We start from the raw sequence: 19,320 nt of genomic DNA on the forward strand, positions 1-19,320 counted from the left end.
AAAATCATTTAATTACATAATTCATCATAATGGAGGCAGCAGCGTGCTTAGGAGAGCCCCTCATCCATCACTGACTTTTGATGGGAGCTCGCTTGCTAAGCAGACACTATTAGGCACCCCAGAACCAAAGGCACCAACTGCAGCCAGCCCTGTGTGCCCAAGGCAAGGGAATGCCAGCAGGTGGGGAATCTCTGCTGGGGCCTTTTCTCTCTCTCCCGTCTCCCTCCTGCCCAGGCTACCTGGAACCACCTGTGCACCAGGACCGAGCTCTCTGGGAACGAGGCAGTGCCCTCTTTTCCTGCTGCTCTTCAGCCTACGGATGTCACTGCTCTCACCGAGAGACTGCCCATGCTACCAAGCCCAGCCTGACCCCCTGGGCACCCAGATCTGAGAAGACAGTGGGTCCCCTCCAGTCCCTACCCCGGGGTGAAGGGAGGAATGGAGACCCCAGGGTGCCCCAGACCACACCTCACCTCTGCCTTCAAAGCTCGTCCTTGCTGTGCCGGGCTGCGCCCAGGCCCCGGCCTGCAGTGACTGGGGGCCTGGCCACTCCGGCCCTCTGCCACCTGCTTTCCTTGGTCTGTGTGCTGCTGGGGCAACTGCCAGGTCAGTTGGCTACTCAGCCTCCCAAGCAGTCTCCAGAGAGCAGGAGGGTGCAGCAAGTGCTCCTGGGCCCATCCCTTTTGCGTTAGCCCCCCGCACCCCCACCCTCCCCCACTGCCCGCCTTTGTCAGGGTCACTTGTTCTCCACAGGCCTCCTTATCTGCTTGACACGTTCTAGGCCAACCGCACTCCTTACCACAGTAAAACCTGAGTCCTCACGCTCCCCACCAGCAACGAGAATCGTTTAATTACATAATTCATCATAATAGAGGCAGCAGGGCACATAGGCGAGCCCATCTTCCACCGCTGACTGTTGATGGGAGCTCAGCTTGTTAAGCCGGCACCATTAAGCGCCTCAGAACCGAAAGTGCCAGGTGAAACCTGCCTTGTGAGGTTTGACCCTGAAAGTCAGGGTCGTCCCCCCATCCCCACGGGTGGCCTCTTTTATGCCCAGCAAACTCCTCCCCAGTGAGGGTCCTCCCGCCTCCGCTTTTAGGCCCGTGGCCTGCTTCTCAGCGGTGGCTGGGTCTCCCCGCACTCCCACTCTTGGGCAGGCCCTGGCGTCTGAACTCATGTCCATCTTTATGGTGTTGTTCACGCAAAGGGGCCTCCTCATGCTTGGCTAGGGGCTGTCACTGAATCTGGGCACAGAGAAGTGGTCTGGGAACTCCCCAAACGCTGCCATCTCCCAGAGAAGCTTGGCCCCCACAGATGATGATGATGATGATGGTGATGAGGAGGAGGCTTGCCACATACATCCAATATTTCATTTCATCTTTATGACAATGTTACGAGGTAGGTAGAAATATCTCCATTTTTCAGATATGGAAACTGAGGCTCAGGGGAGGTCAAGTAACTTGCCCAAAGTCACACCAATAATAAGTTCCAGATGGATTTAAACAGGAGGCTGGGCCTATAACACCCATTACAGCTGAGCTCTTAGTCCCTCCCAGAGCTTCCCTTCCTCTCCTCCCACCAGTTCCCCCAAACTTGCTGGGCCTCCAGCTCACCCTGGAAGTGTTCCAGGGGCCTGCTCCTCAGGGGAAGACCAATGTCCCCGCCCCAACATGCCCACCGCTGTTCCACTCCCGGCCTCATCCTTTCCTCAGGGACCAGTGTGATGACCTGCACTTTCCTTTCCAGGCTCCCTGGTGCACTCGTGCTGCAGCCTCTTCCTCTGCTTTGCACAAAGCCTGCAGAACGGCCTCCCAGCTCCTTAGCCAGCTGCCGTTTAAGATCTGGCCTCGGGTTCCGTTTACTCTTCACCCCACCACACATCATAAGCTCTTGCCAAAGTGACCTATACTGAACCCTTCCCTCCCTCCACACCTTGTCCTCAAGTCCCCTGCCCAGAACGCCATCTCCTGCTCGCCCTCCACATCTCCAGTCCTGCCCATTCAAGTCCCAGCTCAGAGACACCTTCCCCAGGAAGACTCCTCAGATTTGCCGCCAGGTGAAAACATGCTCCCTTCCTCTGATTCACATAGCACTTTATATTGCTCCTGTACAAGTTTTCCTGTGTTTATTCTTAATTATGAGCCTCTCCCTTAAAGAACTTTAAAAACAAGCCCTTTGGAGTCAAACAGAGCTGAGTCGGAATCCCGACTTTGTCACTTACCAGCTGTGAGGCCCAGGTCAGTCACTGTAAAATGGGGGCGATGGCATCGGCCTCGAATCCTTGAAGAATGTCCTCAGGTTAGCTGTGGAGGTCACCTGGCCAGGTGTGTGACACCCAGGAAGCAGGCAGTGCCCGTTCCCCTCTGGGCCCTTCCTTCCTGCCTTCAGGAACGCTTCCCACCTTCACTCCTCTGCGCCTGCCCACCTTCAGTGGCAATTAGGCTAAGCACACACCCCTGTGCGTGGGGCGGGGCTCCTCCCCGGGCCTATCAACCGGGAAAGGGACCAGGTGCCGAGCAGTAGAGGGAACTCGGATGATAGCCTTCGACGGGCAGGAGACCTCGTGGTGCCCACTCTGTCCTCACTCTGGACTTCCTGCAGGGTGTCCGGACTGACCCAAGGGTCTTCCTAAAGGGCAGGGGCTGCTGGCCTCTCCAGGTGGGGAGAGGCAGGGAGACTCCCACTTGCCCCCACAAGCTGAAGAGGAGGAAGCTCGTTTACGATTCCCTGGCTTGTTTCTTCGCCTCCTTACGCCTTTGGTAAGGGCTGTTTACCTGCTCACCTGTGTGGTGGGTGGGAGCACTCCCAGGTGAGTGCCTTGAGGCCAGGGGGCAGCAGCAAGGAGCCTGGGCGGAGAGCCTGGCTGGAAGGGACTGGCCCTCTCCCACGGAGTACTGTCTCCAGGCATCACCAGCCTGGGGCTCAGGGCTCTGTTTTATTAGGGGGCCCATGGTTTTCTTACAAGATGGAAGATGCCGGAATGAATCGCTTTGTCTGGCTTCTGCAAGAGGCTTCCCAGAGCCAGGAAAGAGAGAGGCGAGCTTCCCAGTGGCCTAGCACTCAGATCCCTGCGGGCTACGCCTTCCAGGGAGACCCTGCTGCCTCCTTCCAGGCTCACCAAGAGGAGAATGGAGAATACTGGGGATCCCACACATCCAGGCCCTTGCAGCTGCAGGGGTGCCACGCTGCAGACACGCACAGCCCAGGACCATGGCCGAGTGACCCTGGAAGGCAGGTGTCTCCCTCCCCCTCCCCCGCCCACCCCCAGGGCCCAGCCTGGTGGGTGCACCATGTGTGATGAACGAAAAGCAGCCCAAGGCTTTTTTTAAAAAATAAATTTACTTTATTTATTTATTTTTGGCTGCATTGGGTCTTCATTGCTGCACACGGGCTTTCTCTAGTTGCAGCGAGCGGGGGCTACTCTTGGTTGTGGTGCGCGGGCTTCTCATTGTGGTGGCTTTTCTCTTGTTGCAGAGCACGGGCTCTAGGCACGCAGGCTCTAGAGCGCAGGCTCAGTAGCTGTGGCGCACGGGCTCAGTTGCTCCACGACATGTGGGATCTTCCTGGACCAGGGCTCAAACCCGTGTCCCTTGCATTGGCAGGCGGATTCTTAACCACTGCGGCACCAGGGAAGTCCCCAGGGCTTTTAAATATCCCTTTCTTCTCTCTGGTACTTCTAATTTACCCTCCAAATACATATATTTTAATTTTCCCATTCTAGAATGAAATACTCTTATCACTTTCAGTGACTCCTTCCTAGCAAAATGCTGCTTCAGGGAGTGGCATAAAAAGAAAGAATTATAGGACTTAATCTCCTTCACGTGTTTCCACTTCTGCTGTGAGGACTTCAGCACACCTGGTCTACAGGGAAATGTAGTATTTATTCTGTTAAAAAGTGTAAATCTTCGAACAATGTCTTTTTTTGGGGGAAGGGGGCTTGGGCCTTTTATTATTTATGCATTTATTTCATTGTGATCATGGAATGTTTCAAACATAGACAAAAGTAGAAAGAAGAGTGACATGAATTCCTATGTTCCCATCACCCAGCTTCAACAACTATCCACAATTTGTAAATTTAAGTATTCTTTGGATTTTAAGCTCTACTCAATCCTCTCGTATTTACTGTGCAGGGGAAGAGGGAAGAGATAGACCGTCTGATTATTAATTAATCTTAACGTTTCTAGAAAACTTAAGCTTTTAATTCTGGAAGTTTTATGAAAATCTTGCCTCTGGGCTAAAGGCTCACAGGCCCAGGCAGGGAGGCGCCTAGGCGGCCAGGTGCTAGCAGAGGACCAGACAGCTGCTTCCACAGCCCAACGCTCTACTACAGAAAGGCTCCATCATTCCGCAGCCTGGCTGGCAACCGAGACTTTCAAAGGCTAAATGTGCCCAGCGATGATGCCACTTAAGATGCCACATCTGAGCCCGGCTTTTACTCCTTCTGGAAGACAGAGTCAGTCTGCCATCTCCTGTCAACTCAAACAGAACAAATCACAGGTTCCGTCCCTGGGAGATGACTTACTGAGTGTCCTACCAAGTTTCTCCACCAGGGGGAACCGTGAGGGGCAGTCTTGAACCCTTACCGGGCCTTTGGGTCTTTTTCAGTGGAATGCGGGCCGGACCATCAGTGTCCACGTGACAGGCTCCACTGGGTGGGGATCCTTCTTTTTGAGAGCTCAGCTGGACCAGTGGACAGTCCAGGATGACACACTGTTGGGAAACCACAAAGCTCATGTTCCAGTTGAGGGGAACTCTGGGGATAAAATGTAAACAATAAATAATTTAAAATAATTACAAAAAAACGCTGCTGCTTATTGAGCTCTCACCATGTGTCCTGGGGAACGGCTCCCCCTGGAGTTGTGTCCTGTGGTCAGACAGTATGCTAAGAACTTTACAGATGTTATTTATTCTCTGCAACCCTGAGGGATTCTATCCTCGTTTAATAGGTTAGAAACCTGGGACTCAGCCAGACAAGCAGAACCTGCAGGGGCCGCACCTTGGACCCGGCAGAGCTGGGTCTCAGCAGCCAGGTCTGCTGGTCCCAAACCCCGGGCCTGTGGCCACCGAGCAACGACCCTACTCCTGGGGCCCTTGGATGACAAGTGCCCCCACTCTGTGTCTGTGGTGTGAGTTTGCGTCCAGCCAAGGCTAAGCAGAAGTCCTGCGCAAACTCCATTATAGCAGGTGTGGCCGCTGTCGTTTAGCTCCCCAGCCTCTGGCTCAAACCAAATGACCTTCACAAAGGTTGTTGAACTGGATTTCTTTCCCTCTCTCCTTACTTAAGAAGCCTTTTGCTTCCCCCAGTTTTGCTGCAAAAATCTGGCTAAAAGGACTTGGGGCATCTGGCTGGTGAATGCAGGTGGAGCTTTTAACTTTAGATGAAGCACCAAAAAAGGTCAGCTCAGCTGGGGGGCACCCTTTCCTACCCGCCACGACTTTTCATTCTAACTTGGCTGCTTTCAGCCAAGGCTCAGCCGGCACAGGTTCCGGGCCTCCGGGCGCCGCTCACCCTCCCACTGAAGAGACACCCCTGGGAGTGGGCCTGGCTGATGCCCAGGTACCTGCAGAGCCCCCAGAAAGGGGCTTCCTTCCCATGCTCACGACCAGTGATGCTCCTTGGAGCCAGGTGGCCCCAAAGGTGGCCTCTGATGGACAACGGGACCCTCTGCCCATCGGCCCTGGGCCCAACAAGCCGCTGGGCTCCCACTGGTGGTGACGGTGGTCCACACGTTCACTGTCAGCGTTAACACTCTCACACGTCAGTGTCGGCTGCACAGGGTTGACATGTGTGCATGGGCTTTGGACTGAGTGTGGATCCCGTCTATTTACTTACTGCTTGTGTGACCTTCAGGAGGTGAAGTTCTCTAAGCCTCGGTTTCTTCGGCTGTGAAATGGGCATTACAATCCTGGTCTCACGGGGACCTAAGCGAGGACCCAACCTGGGAAAGGAAAAGGGTGCCTGGTGGCAGTTAACCCACGCTTCCCCCCCCCGCCCCCAACACCTGTCACAAAGAAGGACCCTCCTTCCCTTGACACTCCGGGGCTTAGCTTCCTGCGGATCCAGAATCAACAGCTATTCCTCGGGATCAGCAGAGAGAGGCTCTGGGTAGTGAATGACTAGGCTGGGGACCCGGAGCGGGTGGGGAAGGAGGAAAGGAGATCGTTCCGATGGAATGCTCGTCCAGCACAAGGGAACCCACAGTGTCTGCAGGCACAAATGGCCCTTCAAAGTAACAGACAGTCTGGCAAAGGGCTCAGAGGATGAAGCACGGGATGGGAGGGAGGAGACGATCTAAAGATTTTACAGCGGTCTCGGGGGGTCGATGAGGGTGTCACGGGTGCGTCTGCATGATCTCAAGGCGGGGATGTAAAAGGAGCTCCCGGGGTTCATCATGTTCAGGGCCCTGCAGGTCACAGCCCCCCCAGAGGCATCAGAAGGGGGCACAAAACACACACAGCAGGGGACCCACCCCCAGGCTCTCGCTGAGGCCAGGCAGGTTCATCTCTGTTTATTTTTTCAAAACAAAACTAAAAATCATCACTCAAAACATTTGAGGAGAGTGCTCAAGTTAAAAGCTTTATGGAATTTGCAGCCAGCACATCGCGGACTGGTGGTCAGAAACGGGAGCTCCGGGCGTCGCCCGGGCAGGTCGCCCTCTCTGCCTTCAGCCTCCACTGCTGTTCCCTTCGAGCTGAGGTCCAGGCAGCAGGGTGGCCAGCCCAGGGCAGCGGCTGAGGTTGGCAGCATCCGCAGATCAGAGGCTTTCCAGTTCTCCACGGGCTTCTGATTTGACCATCCAGCACCTTGAGGGCCCGCCGTGCTCCCTCCCCCATGAGAGTCCACAAGCATCTGCAAGGAAGGCAGGCGGGTCAAGGCCTGGGCGCTGGCGCTGTCAGGACGAGGACGAAAGGGCAGGCAGTTCGGGCTCTGCATCTTCACCAGGAAGGGCGAACTCGTCGCCTCCGGGGTCAGGGGGTGGAGAACTGACTTACTGTCATCATCGCTCGTGCTTAGTGTTGGCTTCACTTCGCTCCAGGGTGACCCCGTTGCCATTCCGAGGGCCTTCCTTCCTGCTCCAGTCCTTCTCCGTGTAAAGCTCGGCGAGCACGGGGCAGTGTTCAGAAGCCACTCCGCCCCAGGACCAGTTATCTGGAATCCAAGGGTTCGTGAGGCCTTCTCTCACTACAGCCCAGTGGCCTGGAGGCAGAGGGAAGACAGACCCAGAAATCAGGATGGGGGACACGGTGGAGGTCACAGGCTGGCGGCTGGAGGCCAATGCTGTATGTCTGCAAGCCTGACAAGACCCCTCAAGTCAGCCGGCTTGTCTGTGCAAACGAGCTGTTTTAGCCCATTGGATGTGCCGGACAAGTGGGGGTTTACCAAGTAGGCCCTGAAACTACCCCGGGTCCAGGCCTCCTGCCCAGTCACACATCCGTCGGCCTACGCGTGGTGGCCCCCCCCTCACTATGCACCACATCTAATCTGCCCAGCAAGGCTAAGTGTTTGACACAGGGACACATGCCCTGCAAAGATGTCTAAAGCGAAGTGAAGGTCCTATTTCACAAAGCAAAGACACTGGGGCAGGGGGGCGGGGGTGTGGGGAGGTGGTTCTACAAAAAGAGCAAAGAAGAGAAAGTTACAGAAGTTTATGAGAAAGTAAAGGTATCTTTAAAGTCACGATTTAGAAATATATGAAGCAGGAGGTACGTTTCAGAAACAATGAAATAGTCACAAAAGCAAGGACAGAGTAATTAGAAGCACTGGCACGGCCCTCAGTGAGAACCGTCGCGGATAATTAGGTGCACCCAGGCCTGGGCTCTGGTGTGAGCTGTGCCTGCCCAGGTGACAGCTCCATGATGGTGGCAACTCCTCCCTGCGCCTCGGTTTCTACAACTTAAGAGCAGGGGGTAGATGAGACGATCTCTACCTTCCTCCCGGCCCCGCGCTCTCGGGCGCTCCAGCTCCCTTGGTGACAGCACTGCCCTCCCACCGGGCCCCACGGCAGCCTGCCACTGGCCTTGGTCTGGCCAGCAGTGCGTTTCTGCGAATTGCACCTTGCCTAGTTTGATGGCCATCACTCCCTCTGAGACCCACTTTCTTCGTCCTTTGGATTCTCCCATGACACAGTCCAACAGGAAATTCTAGTCCTGAGGATCTAAGTCTTGGCTGCACATTGGGGTCTCCCAATGGGACCTCAGCGTTGGTACCTAAAAACTTTTTTAATGTCTCACTGAAGTATAACCTGCATCCATTGGTGCTTAGTAAAGCTTCCAGGTAGAACTGAGAACAACCGTTCTTGTCCTTCACCAAAAGACATGCTGCTTCTATATTTCTGTTTATGACTGTTTCATGACCCAAAGTCTGTTCAGCAAGTGACTGGTTTGGTGGGGGAGTGCTTTTCAGGGCTGAGATTACCCACCACACCCTGGTCCTGGTGGAGTCCTGTCTAAAGAACTTTTCCGTCCTAGCGTGATGCCAGGTGACATGTCAGCTCACCTCCAGCTGCTGCTCCTCAGGGCACTGACAGGCTGTTGGTAAACCTCAGGCCGCAACACAGCGTCTGAATGTGACAGGGCTTGAGGAGTGTTTGCTGAAGGATTGTGTCCTTAAAATTAGCCTAAGGTATCAGCTCATCTTGGAATTGGGGGATGTTGCCAGTCTGGAACCAGGTTTGCCCAAGACACACTTGCTCTGGCCCTGCTGCAGATCAGTGAACGCCTTTTATTATTTTTCACACCCCCTTCACTCTTAAAAGTGGCTCTGTTTGAACGATAATTACACAGCCACCTAAGCAATAGCCTGATAAATGCCCCCAGAGGAGGGAAGGTCACGCCTGACTCTTGCTGAAACCAAACAATCCAGAACTGTCAGCTCAGACAGGTGATCCTTACTCTGTCTCTGAAGAGCACTTGTGCTTTACCTGTGAAAACCTTCTTTAAGCTTTTACTGATCCAGATGTTGTCCAGAGTCTTCGAGCCTTGAGGATTCTTGGTGCTGATGTTGGTAAAGGTGTGTGCGGGGACGAGGTGGTGGAATTTTTCTTTCCTCAAGATATCATAGTCACTGCTGTCTGGCCCCTGGCCGAAATCTCCTAAAACTATCACCTCTTTTTCGCCTGGAAGTGGAAGAAAGAAATTCAGGAATGTAAGAGGTGGCGGGAAGTCAACACAACACTGACCACAACTCATTTAAGTAGGATCATGACTCTCTGAATTGACTCTCCAGGGTTAGGACTGTGGCAGGGTTCTTATTCTCCCAATTTTTCCAAATTCCTTGTGCAAAAAAAAACCCCCCAAAACTTTAGGAGTAGGTTAGTGACACATTTGGAAATGGGGGGCAATGTGATAAGAGAGATCACCTCTGTTCCGGATCATGGGTTCCAAGTCTCATAGCACAAAAAGCCCTGAGGGTCTTGCCCAGATATTTAACAAAAGCTCAACAAACATTTATTGAGCACAGAGGGAAGACCAGGTGAAGACACAGGGAGAGGGAGAGGACGGCCATCTACAAGCCAAGGTGAAGCCTCAGGAGAAACCAACCCTGCCAGCAGCTTGATCATGGACTTTCCAGCCTCCAGAACTGTGCAAAAATAAATGTCTGTTGTTTAAGCCACCCAGCCTGTGGTATTTTGTTAGGGCAGACCTAGCACACTAACACAGGGCCAAAGTGGAAAGCTTTTCTCTTTAAGTATTTTCAACATTTCTCTCATAGTTTGATTTACTAGAGTAAGTGGGATAGTTATGAAGTATTTTCCAAAGTGAGGAGACACTCAGAAAGGACAGTGGGATTCCCTGGGATTCCCATCACTTCCTGTCTCGAGATTTCCTTCCGGGAGCCACGTTATCACAGGGAGTGGTGTTTCTGTTGCACTTTGTAAGGAAAGCTTTAAGCAAAGCAATTAATAAACTAGGGCCAAATGCATCCGAGACACTCAGCAAAATCTTCCTGGACACGAATTACGTTGCAATGATAATGGCTAAAGAAATCTAAAGTGAAACAACACAAGCCACCAGCAGAGGGCACTCGCGCACCGCACATGACGCTCTCCTCCAGGGGGCGTGACGGATAGCAGAGGATGGGAGCAAGGCCTTCCTGCTGCCATTGTGTGACCAACAGAGAGGTAACTGTACCCCTCAAGCTAGATCGTAACAACCTTGGCACCCAAAGCAGGGCGAGCCCAACCAAGCTGTCTTGAGAAATCAGTGCCAACTTCCAACAGGAAAGCCAACTTGAGAATAATACAAGTAACAACTCATACGTGGCCAGTGTTAATGACCCTCCACTGAGCCCTCACCATGTGCCCGGCCCTCTTGCAGGTAAGAAGCTGAGGCTCTGAGAGGTGGAAGGGCTTGCCCAAAGTCACCGAGCTAGCCCTCAAATCCAGGGCTCTTTACAAAGAGCTAGGATGGAAAAGCCCCACACGTCTGGAACAGAGCCTGCTGCCGGGCAGACGAGCGATCAACACGCAGGAGAGAAATGGTGAACGAAGCACGAAGAAAACCACAGAATTAAGGTGCACTGTATTTTTGAAAAGGAACGAAGAGAAAGATGCTACCTTTATTGAATATCAAGGAAAACTGAAGTTAGGAAAGACTGAGGCAGAAGGTTCCCCATATAATGAGAGAGGTTTTCATTGGGATGCAGACCTGAAAAATTCGGGCCAAAAAAAGACAATTCTGAAACCAGGAGAGATGCTGGTGTCCTGGGTCAATAAACCCAGCTCTGTGTGACTTCAGGAATGAAAATAACAGCTCTTTTTGAACTGGCAGGTCCAGTTTCTTACAACTCACCTTCTTTTGGTTAAAGCGGTTTGGTAATGACATCGAGACAGTCCTTGCCTCTAAGAATCCACAGATGTGCAGGCGCCTGATCTCTCCCAGGGAGCTGTGCGCCAGGGTGGGCTCTTGAGTCATTCTCTTAGTTTCCAGGAGTGAAGGGAGAATGCCTGGGGCTGACTTCCTCAGAGACCCTAGATTTACAAAATGCCAGCGACAGTAGCAGGAGCCAGTCCTCAGTGGAAGAAGGTCTTACCCAGATGTCAGGCATGACTTTGCCCTGTTTCACTCTTGCTGAGTTCACAGAACAGGCCCCGTGGGGTCTGAAAGAAGAAAATTCCATCCGAGGATGGGCACTCCACCCCCAGCCCCTGCTGACTTCAACCTGAGAGCACATTCCAGACAAAGGCAGAAAGGCCCAGAGTTTGCTAATCAAATCGGCTCTGCTTACTCTGATAGAGAGAAGCCTGTGGAATAAAGGCTTAGTCTCTGTTTCAGCTGAGCCACCTCTGCTCATTGATTTACCCTTGTTGCCCCTTGGGCAGGCTGCAGCACTTCCTGAATCCTCGGCTCTGCCATGTCACTAGTTAACAGCAAACTGGACGTTAGCTACAAGCAGGGGGACACGGGGACATGAGTCACTGTCCTTACATGGGCATGTCGAGGCCTAGCCAGGCTGTGGGTCAACAGTCCCCTGGCAACTTGGAACAATACCCTGCCCAGGTTTTCTGACAAAAAACCTGATCCCTGCCTGGATATCAGAAAAAACAGTGAGGGCCTAAGGTTATCAGAGAAGTTAGGAACTGGCATCTTTCCTTTCTGCTTCCGTGTAAAGAAAAGGAAAAGCTTGAGATCAAGAACAATAGAAATGTCCACAGATTTAAAAGCTATCAAGTCATCCTTTTTAATAGGTTAGAAAGTAGCTGTAGGTGAACAATTTCCCACATAGCTGCTCCTTGGATGAAGTATCTCAACTTAAACATCTTTCTGACTTTTTTTTTTTAGCCCAAAGACTCATAATTTAAGGAGAACGCTGGTCACAGCACATCCTGGTTTGAGATGTAAGCTGCCTAGCAGTGTTATCAGCATTATTTACAACAGCCAAACGATGGAAAGAGCCCAAGTGTCCACTGACTGACGAATGGGATAGTCTTTGGCCCTAAAAAGAATTCTGACATATACTACAAGCCATGAAGACATAATGTCAGTGAAATAAACCAGCCATAAAAGGACAAATATTGTAAGATTCCACTGACATGAGATACCTAGAGCGGTCAGGTTCATAGAAAACAGAAGGTAGAAGGGTGGCTGTCAGGGTCTGGGAGGAAAGGGAGAATGGGGAGTTCATGTTTAATGGGTACAGAGTTTCAGTTTGGGAAGATAAAAAAGTTCTACAGATGGACGGTGGTGATGGTTATAAAACAATGTCAAGGTACTTGATACCACTGACTCGTACACTTAAAAACGGTTAAGATGGTACATTTCACGTTACATATATTTTACCATGATAAAAATCTTTTCAAACTGTAAATGTGTAGTTTGACTGAGTTATTTTTGTAGCCAAATCTTCATAAATCACTTTTTGGGGGGTGCCAGTTCAACAAGGGAAAACAAGGCTTAGCGAGCGAGGGAATATTGGTCAAGACTCTAGAATATGGGAGAGAACTGCAGGCCTCCGGCTATGAACCCGCACCTGGAGAAACTCAGTGCTCTGAAAAGCCAAGCCAAACGGAGCACATCCAGTCTTTACAGCCGTGTCAACTTTTCCTTCTGGTAAACCGCGCACAGAAAACCTTCTGTGTTACTGGGGGCAGGAGCCTGGAAAGCAGAGTGCCCCACCTTTCTTCTGAAGTTCTGTTCCTTTCAATGTTCTCTTAATCCCTCTGGCATTTTTGTGAGTCAACGCATGTCCGCTGAGCCCCTGCTCTGTGCTGGGTCCTCCCTCAGACGGTTACCACGCGCCTGGGCGCCCTGTGAGGTTAGCACTGCCAGCCCCCATCAGATGGGGCTTGAAGGGTGGCGACTTGCCGGATGTCCTACAGCTGTCCTACAGCTGAAAGAGCTAAGATTAAAATCCAGCTTTTCTGTCAGCTTCAGGGCTCCTTGAACAAGGTCGGCATTCCACCAGGGAGAAAAATTCAACTTCTGGCTCGTCAGGACTTTCCCATTCCCCTTGTCACCAACTGTCTTTCACAAGAAGAGCAGGTGCAGATCTGCAGGAAGGACCACCACGGGGGCACACCCGGGGCAGCGGAGCCCACGATGGGTGTCACGGGGGAGGGTATCATCACTTAGTTTTTTCCCCCCTAATCCTTTCCATCAAAGAGAGTCTGACGAGCCACAAAGCCAACACCGTGGAACCCGCACGCTAGACCCACAGAGACAAAGCTGTCAGCATGCACGGGGCAGCCGGGCTCCCCAGCATGCAGGCGGTGTGGTGGTTTCCCATGCGTTACTCAGTATGCATCGCCGCCCACAGGACGGCCAGCCTAAGGCAGGGGAGAGATGCTCCGAAGAGGTGACCCCCGCCTGCCCTGCAGAAGTGGGGGCTGCTGGCCCAGCCGCAGAGAAAGACAGTTTCCTACCTTTCAGGGTTTCCTGCAAGGTCTGCACGAAGCTAGCCCAGCAGTGGCTGTCACTGTGACTCTTGCTTGGGTTCTCACCCCCTGGGAGGGTCAGGGCTGCCAGGTGAAGGTTCACCAGGGTCAAGTCATGACTTCCCACCTGGGCAACAGGAAACAAAGCATCAGGGACAGGCGGAGATGTTCTTACTGCCTGTACCCGTTACCTCCGCCCCACGAATAGCTTCCTGCACAACACTGACAATGGGAAACGCACACAAGGCCAGTTCCCCCTGGAGAGAAGGCAAGGCGGCCACTGGAAGAGTTTTCTGGGGCCCCTGCAGGACCGAGACCTGTCTTGTCCTATCGGTGTACCCCTTACATTTCAACCCCTACTCCTCCTTAGGGCCTGGAAAATTGGGCACATCTAGAAGTGTCCAATTTTTGTAGCTTTTTTCCTTCTGAGCAGCTATGAGAGAGGAAGAGGTGGCTCTAGCCGCTGGTTAGCAGCTTTGTTAACAAAGACCTGGGGCTCTTACCCACGGGGCCAGCCCGCCACCCCCTGCCAGGACCCGCTGCCGGGCCCTACCTCCTTCCCCCCGCACCTCCCCCATGTGTTCTCTTCCCTCCAGAGACCACTGCGCCCTGAGGCTTACTTTCACCTGATTTCAGACATGTGAAGAACGAAAGCTGCCCGAACCCTGGCAGCACACGGGCTATGCCCATCCTGTGTCCCCAGGGCAGGTGAGGAAGGAGAAAGTCGGAGTCGGTCTCCCAAGCACCGCAGCACTGCTCAGCTGCTCTGGGTTTGGCAACCCCGCCCTTCTGTTTGTCATGGCAACAAACACCAAACCCTACCAGGAAGGTGGAGGTGCAGAGGGAGCCCCCGGGAAGTGGAGGCTACCAGTTTCGTTTTACAGATGTGACCCCAGTTTGCCATCGCCGGTGCCCAGCCGGGAGAGCTCCCTCTGCAGCTGTGGCTCTGACCTCGGGGGAAGCACCGTAAGGCCGTGGGCGGGGAAAACCTGCCTGGAGAGCGAAGCCACATCTCTGTCCCTAGAACTTGCCTGGCCTAGGATGAGACACAAAGTAGAGGAGGCTACGCGGCTGTCTAGGGGATCGCTTCATTTAGAGGATCTGGGCAATTCGTGATCTGAAAGCATTTCTCATTGGCCATTAAAAACAGCCCGCCCCCTAGAGACACTGGCTGGTTCTTCCTGTTGCCTTGCTTGGCCAAAGCCAGTACCGTCACCTTACATAGAAAAGGGACCCAGGGTAGAGGTGATACCTAGCTGATTTATGCGTCAGTACCATAAGCACAGCACGCAGACACCCCCGGGCGTGTGTGTGCACACGGAACGCCAGCATCTCTGCAACCACGGGTGCGAGGCGGGATGAGCTTGGGCTAGACCTCCACCAGAGCCACCACAGCCCCCAGCATATGGGCTGCCCCAGCCCCGTGCCACCAGGGAGAGACTGTGCTGAGGTCTGGGGCAACTCTCAGGCTCCAGAACTGCTCTGGAGCATACAGAAAGGGGGTGTCCCAGACACCCTGCAGGCGGCTTGCTGGGGACCACTCTTGCCCGACCCTGTCACTTCACGGGGTTAAGGCCAACTGCTGACTTGGTGATCTGTTTTGGCTGCTGCCTTCTCCTCCTTCCTGCTGCCCAGCTTCTGACTGTATGCTGTGCCTTAACACCTCCCAGAGGCGTCCAGGGCAATCGAAGAGGCAGCTCAGATCAGTCTGTTTGCTGCTTCCGGCTCTGGTGAGACAGGGCTCATCTGGAGGTGTCAGTTACAGGGCTGCCCTCACCCCACCGCCCAGAAGCTCCTCTGAGCCCCTTCCAAACCCAAATGACCTCTCGAGGGTCCCCCCTCTCCCTGGTAAGGGAAGGGGGGTCCTTAGAGCAGTTCTGCTGCCTTCTAATCCAGCAATTCCCAAAGGCCCAGCATCCTTAACCAGCGCAGGGAGAACGCAAGAAGCACCGGAGGTGCTTTTGAAAACCGGACATTCTGTGTGTCTGGGGCAGGGTCCAGGAACCCCTGATTTTGAGAAAATCTCCCCAGGTGATTCTGCTGTTTATCAGGTTTGAAAGGCAGCCACCTCATCTCCTTCCTGCCCAGCTGTCAAAGTTACCAAAGCTATAGTCCCCCCAAATCCCTTTCATTCCTGCTCTGGACAAGTTCCCAGCCAAGGGAACCCCAGGAGTGCCTGCTGACCCAGCCCTGAGAGAGAAGAAAACCAAAGCAAAAAGACGAGCTTCTCTGGCTCACAGTTCAAAAGGGGACTTTTTTTCCTTTTTAGAAGGAGTGGCGCTTCACGGCAACATGAGCAAGCAGTACCTTGAACCTCACGAGGTACGGGCTGGGGCCTGCGGGCTTCCCGTGCCCATTGCCAGGTGAGCTGTCCTGCCAGGTGGCATCTCTCAGTTCCACCCCGGCCGCGGTGTCCCACAGGAACCCTGCAAACCCAGCGCCCTGCGGGAGAAGACAAGGCGTTAGTGTGCAGAGGGGTCGGTCTGGCGGCGGGGCTCAGCCCCGAGCTGGGAGGCGGCAGGCGAGGCCAGGAGGAGACGAGGGGGAAGCAGCAGGCTCTACACCGGGTCCTGGGGTTACTGCCCAAGGCCTGTTTCTGAGACAAAAGCACATCCAAAAGCCACGGCCTCTCCCTCCCTGTCCCCCCACCAACTTTCCCAGACTGGCAGTCTCAGGGAGTTTCACATACAGCCGGGGTGCCTGGGCTCTTCTTTGGGGGGGATTGGGGGCGGCCCAGACTAGGCATGGAGTTATCTTTTTAATCATCGCCTCCCATGAGGTAGCCACTCACACGCCCATCTGTCAGATGAAGACTCAGCTGCTCAGGGAGGTTAAGTAACTCCCCTGAAACCCCACAGCTGGTAAATGGCAATGCTGAGGGTCAAATATAAGACTCCAAGGGGTGGTTTTGCTTACTGATTAGTTGCTGCTTATAACAACTGGGGCCTGGCACCTAGCAGAAGCTCAATAAATATTTGCTGGATGAAGAGAGGTCAGGGCTAACAGTCCCAGTGGTTTAGAACTGGTCAAAGGCCCTCCTCAGGCCTACAGGGCTGCACACAGGGGTCTGAAGCCCCGGTGCAGGGCACTGAGAAGGCCGGTGAGCGGGGCAGATGGATGGGGGTGGTGTCGGCAGGGTCGAGGGCCTGGGGCTAAATGAACCCCTGCCACCTCTGGCCATCAGAGGGGCCGCTCTGAACCTGCCTGCTTCGTGCTGCTGTCACTAGGTGCCTTGTGGAAAGAGAAGAGATCCCCCTGCCCCGATCCCAGCTGCTGGAGGCTCTGCTGCCCGGGTGGGAACAGCAGCGTCATCCGAGGGGCCGGCGATGCTCCTGTGAAAGGAGAAGTGACTCTGCACGTCCTGAGTGGCCTCTGCTGAGTCCCCAGGTTCAGCTCAGGTCCCAGCCACACGTGTGCTGAAGAGGGGGGGAAGGAAGGAACAGCGTCCTGCGTGCCATGCATGTTTCTATTTTTAAATGATTGACTTGCCCACCCACTGGAACCAGTGCTAGTTTAAGAATGAGAAGACCTGGGTCTCATCCCCTCGAATCACTTAGCCCTGGGACCTCGGGGGAGCCACTCTGTTTCTTCTAAACCTGTTCCCTCAGCCGTAAAGTGAGGGAAATGTATCTGCCCTGTCGGCTTCAGGGGGCTGTCCCCCCATTTACTGTTTCCCAAGCAGTGGTGCCAGAGTCACCTCCCTAAAGCACTGCTCAGGTCCCCTTCTGCTTAAAATCCTTCAGTGGCGCCGCTGCCCACTGCCCTCTGGGCCCTCCGGGTGGGCACCTCCTTGCTCAGTGCTGCCTTTCATGCCTGTTCACCTATGTTCCCGGCCAGACGGGGCCTTTCCGGCCTCACAAGGCTGTGCATGCTGCTCTTTCCACTGCAGGTTCCTTACACCCTCGGCAACAACCGGCTAGACTGTACCAGTGGCAGCCTGCGACGGGTACCAGCTCCCAGTACACCTGCCTGCCGCCTCATGTGTACCCTGCCAGGTGCTGGCTTATGTCTGTTAATCAAGCATTCAGTGCACATTATCTTTTAAAATCCTAGAGCCACCCTGTGAGCTGAGGGAGGGGCTGCTGCTCCCATTTTACAGATGGAGGAATTGAGGCTGAGAGATCTGAGTGGCAGCCACACGCTGTTCTCCAATGGCCTTGACACCTGACCTGGAGTAGGGTTACCTGGCCTGTCCCTCCAACGGGCTCCATCAGGCTCAGCCAAGCCCCTGGGCAGGGCTGGGTCACTGGCTCTATCTTTCTCACCGTGAATATCTGGCATATAACATAGTGCCTGGCGCTTAGTAACCTTTTTAACGATTTGCTGAACAGATGAAAAAAGAGTGTTAAAGGGACAGTAAGAGCCCTGTGAACCTACATATTTGTGTAAAGTGCTATTAAAAAAAAAGCAAGGTGGTTTTAGTACTATTTCTACGTGGACTGAGAAGGGAGGGCTATGGGCTGGAGTGGTAAAGACCAGATACCTTCCAATTTGGCTGTATTTCCAGCCTCCTTGTGAATATACGCTGGCTGTTACCTGCAGTAACCACTTATACCCCAAAACCCAGAGAAGTAAGATTTACATCACACTTTAAAGTAGTAGCTAAAAAGAGAGCTTACTGTCAAGAAGCGACTGGATAGTTTTAATCCAGTAAACATTTATAATTTAGAAGCCCCAAATCTCAAATATCACTCAGATGAGTACAATTCATGTGTGTTTATAAGCATATTAGGTATACTAGAGATAAAAAATATAACATCTGCATTTATGGGAAAATTATGTAATGATATAATCCACTCATTATTAATTATCAGGAGTCTTTTTTTAAAAATCTAAAACTCCACTGATATTGAATATTTCAAGTGAGTAAAAACTGGTCTTGAATATTATAGGTAGGAGTGAAAATGTATACATACAGAGATTTACCCAAACCCATATGGGCAATACTAATGAAAGAAAATTCAAAATTAAAATCTGCTGAAATTTTCCATATGCACAATTCCTACCACTGAAAGCAAACACTTCACGTATGAATTAAGTGAATCTGAAGTTTTCAGTCAGTGAACAATGGGCTCTCCACAAACTTGGCAGAAGCTAGAACTGTGGAGAAGGGATTAGGAGCACAAAGGACAGAAATGCCCCATTTGCTGCCTTGGCTCCAGACAGGATTTCTCCTTTCCTCCCAACACCCAAACTCCCATTTCCGAATGGGCGGCAGTCCATTCCTGATCCAAACAGGAAACGAGAACCAGGGCATTTTGAAACAAATGGCCAAGAGGTAAAAAATGGGCAGAAATACAAAATTACATCAACGATGTTCGCAAAGGAAAATGATTTCAAATGTCTGTGATCAGGGGAAAAGAAAATGGAAAGAAACCCCCAGTTCTGCAGATGAGGGTACCTTCTGGAGCTGAGTCGAGGGCTTCTCCGAAACAACGGCCTTCCAGCATCCTCGGGGCCCCTTCCACTTGCGGATGTTGGGCAGGATTGGCTGGTTTAACTCCGTACAGAACTGTAAAGACAGAGCACAAGTCAGTATGTGTTCCCGCCTAAAGCCGTTCCCGCTGCAGGCAGCCCGAGGAGCCCGAAAATGTGTGATCCGGACTCATCAGCCTGACTCAGACACTTGTCAGACTTCATCCCTGTGTTCTCAAAGACCAGGGTTTGCGAAGACCTGGATGGCAAAACAAGTGCCACAAATTAAAAAGCAAACTGTCTACCTGTGAAATACATAATTATCACCGGGGGACTCCTAGCTCACAGCAATCGATTCTCTTTGTAGCATTTTACCACAAATAGTTCAAAACAAGTTGTCAGAATCCTTTTAATCCCTGCAAAACCAATGGTTAAGCTCGCAGGAGGGTCTAGATAGGTATCAAATGAAGAGGAAAAAAGATGAATACATGGTGTCTTGTCTTCCCACCGCTTATATTAGAGGCGCAAACAC

At 52.7% G+C, this 19,320-nt stretch overlaps 1 protein-coding gene across 1 annotated transcript in view; it reads right to left on the reverse strand.

The window, feature by feature from the left end:
• Nucleotides 1-6,494: 6,494 nt before the first annotated feature.
• The window catches only part of EEPD1 (endonuclease/exonuclease/phosphatase family domain containing 1), a 115,518-nt gene continuing 102,692 nt past the window's right edge, over nucleotides 6,495-19,320 (reverse strand). The window contains exons 4-8 of the mRNA XM_036863119.1: nucleotides 18,775-18,885; nucleotides 15,681-15,815; nucleotides 13,362-13,500; nucleotides 8,922-9,116; nucleotides 6,495-7,198 (exon numbers count right to left, since the gene is read on the reverse strand). Of these exons, the coding sequence (XP_036719014.1) occupies nucleotides 6,999-7,198; nucleotides 8,922-9,116; nucleotides 13,362-13,500; nucleotides 15,681-15,815; nucleotides 18,775-18,885 (780 nt within the window). The 3' untranslated portion in view covers nucleotides 6,495-6,998. The remainder of the gene's footprint in view (nucleotides 7,199-8,921; nucleotides 9,117-13,361; nucleotides 13,501-15,680; nucleotides 15,816-18,774; nucleotides 18,886-19,320) is intronic.

Source organism: Balaenoptera musculus, chromosome 9, assembly GCF_009873245.2.
Source record: "Balaenoptera musculus isolate JJ_BM4_2016_0621 chromosome 9, mBalMus1.pri.v3, whole genome shotgun sequence".
NCBI lineage: Eukaryota > Metazoa > Chordata > Mammalia > Artiodactyla > Balaenopteridae > Balaenoptera > Balaenoptera musculus.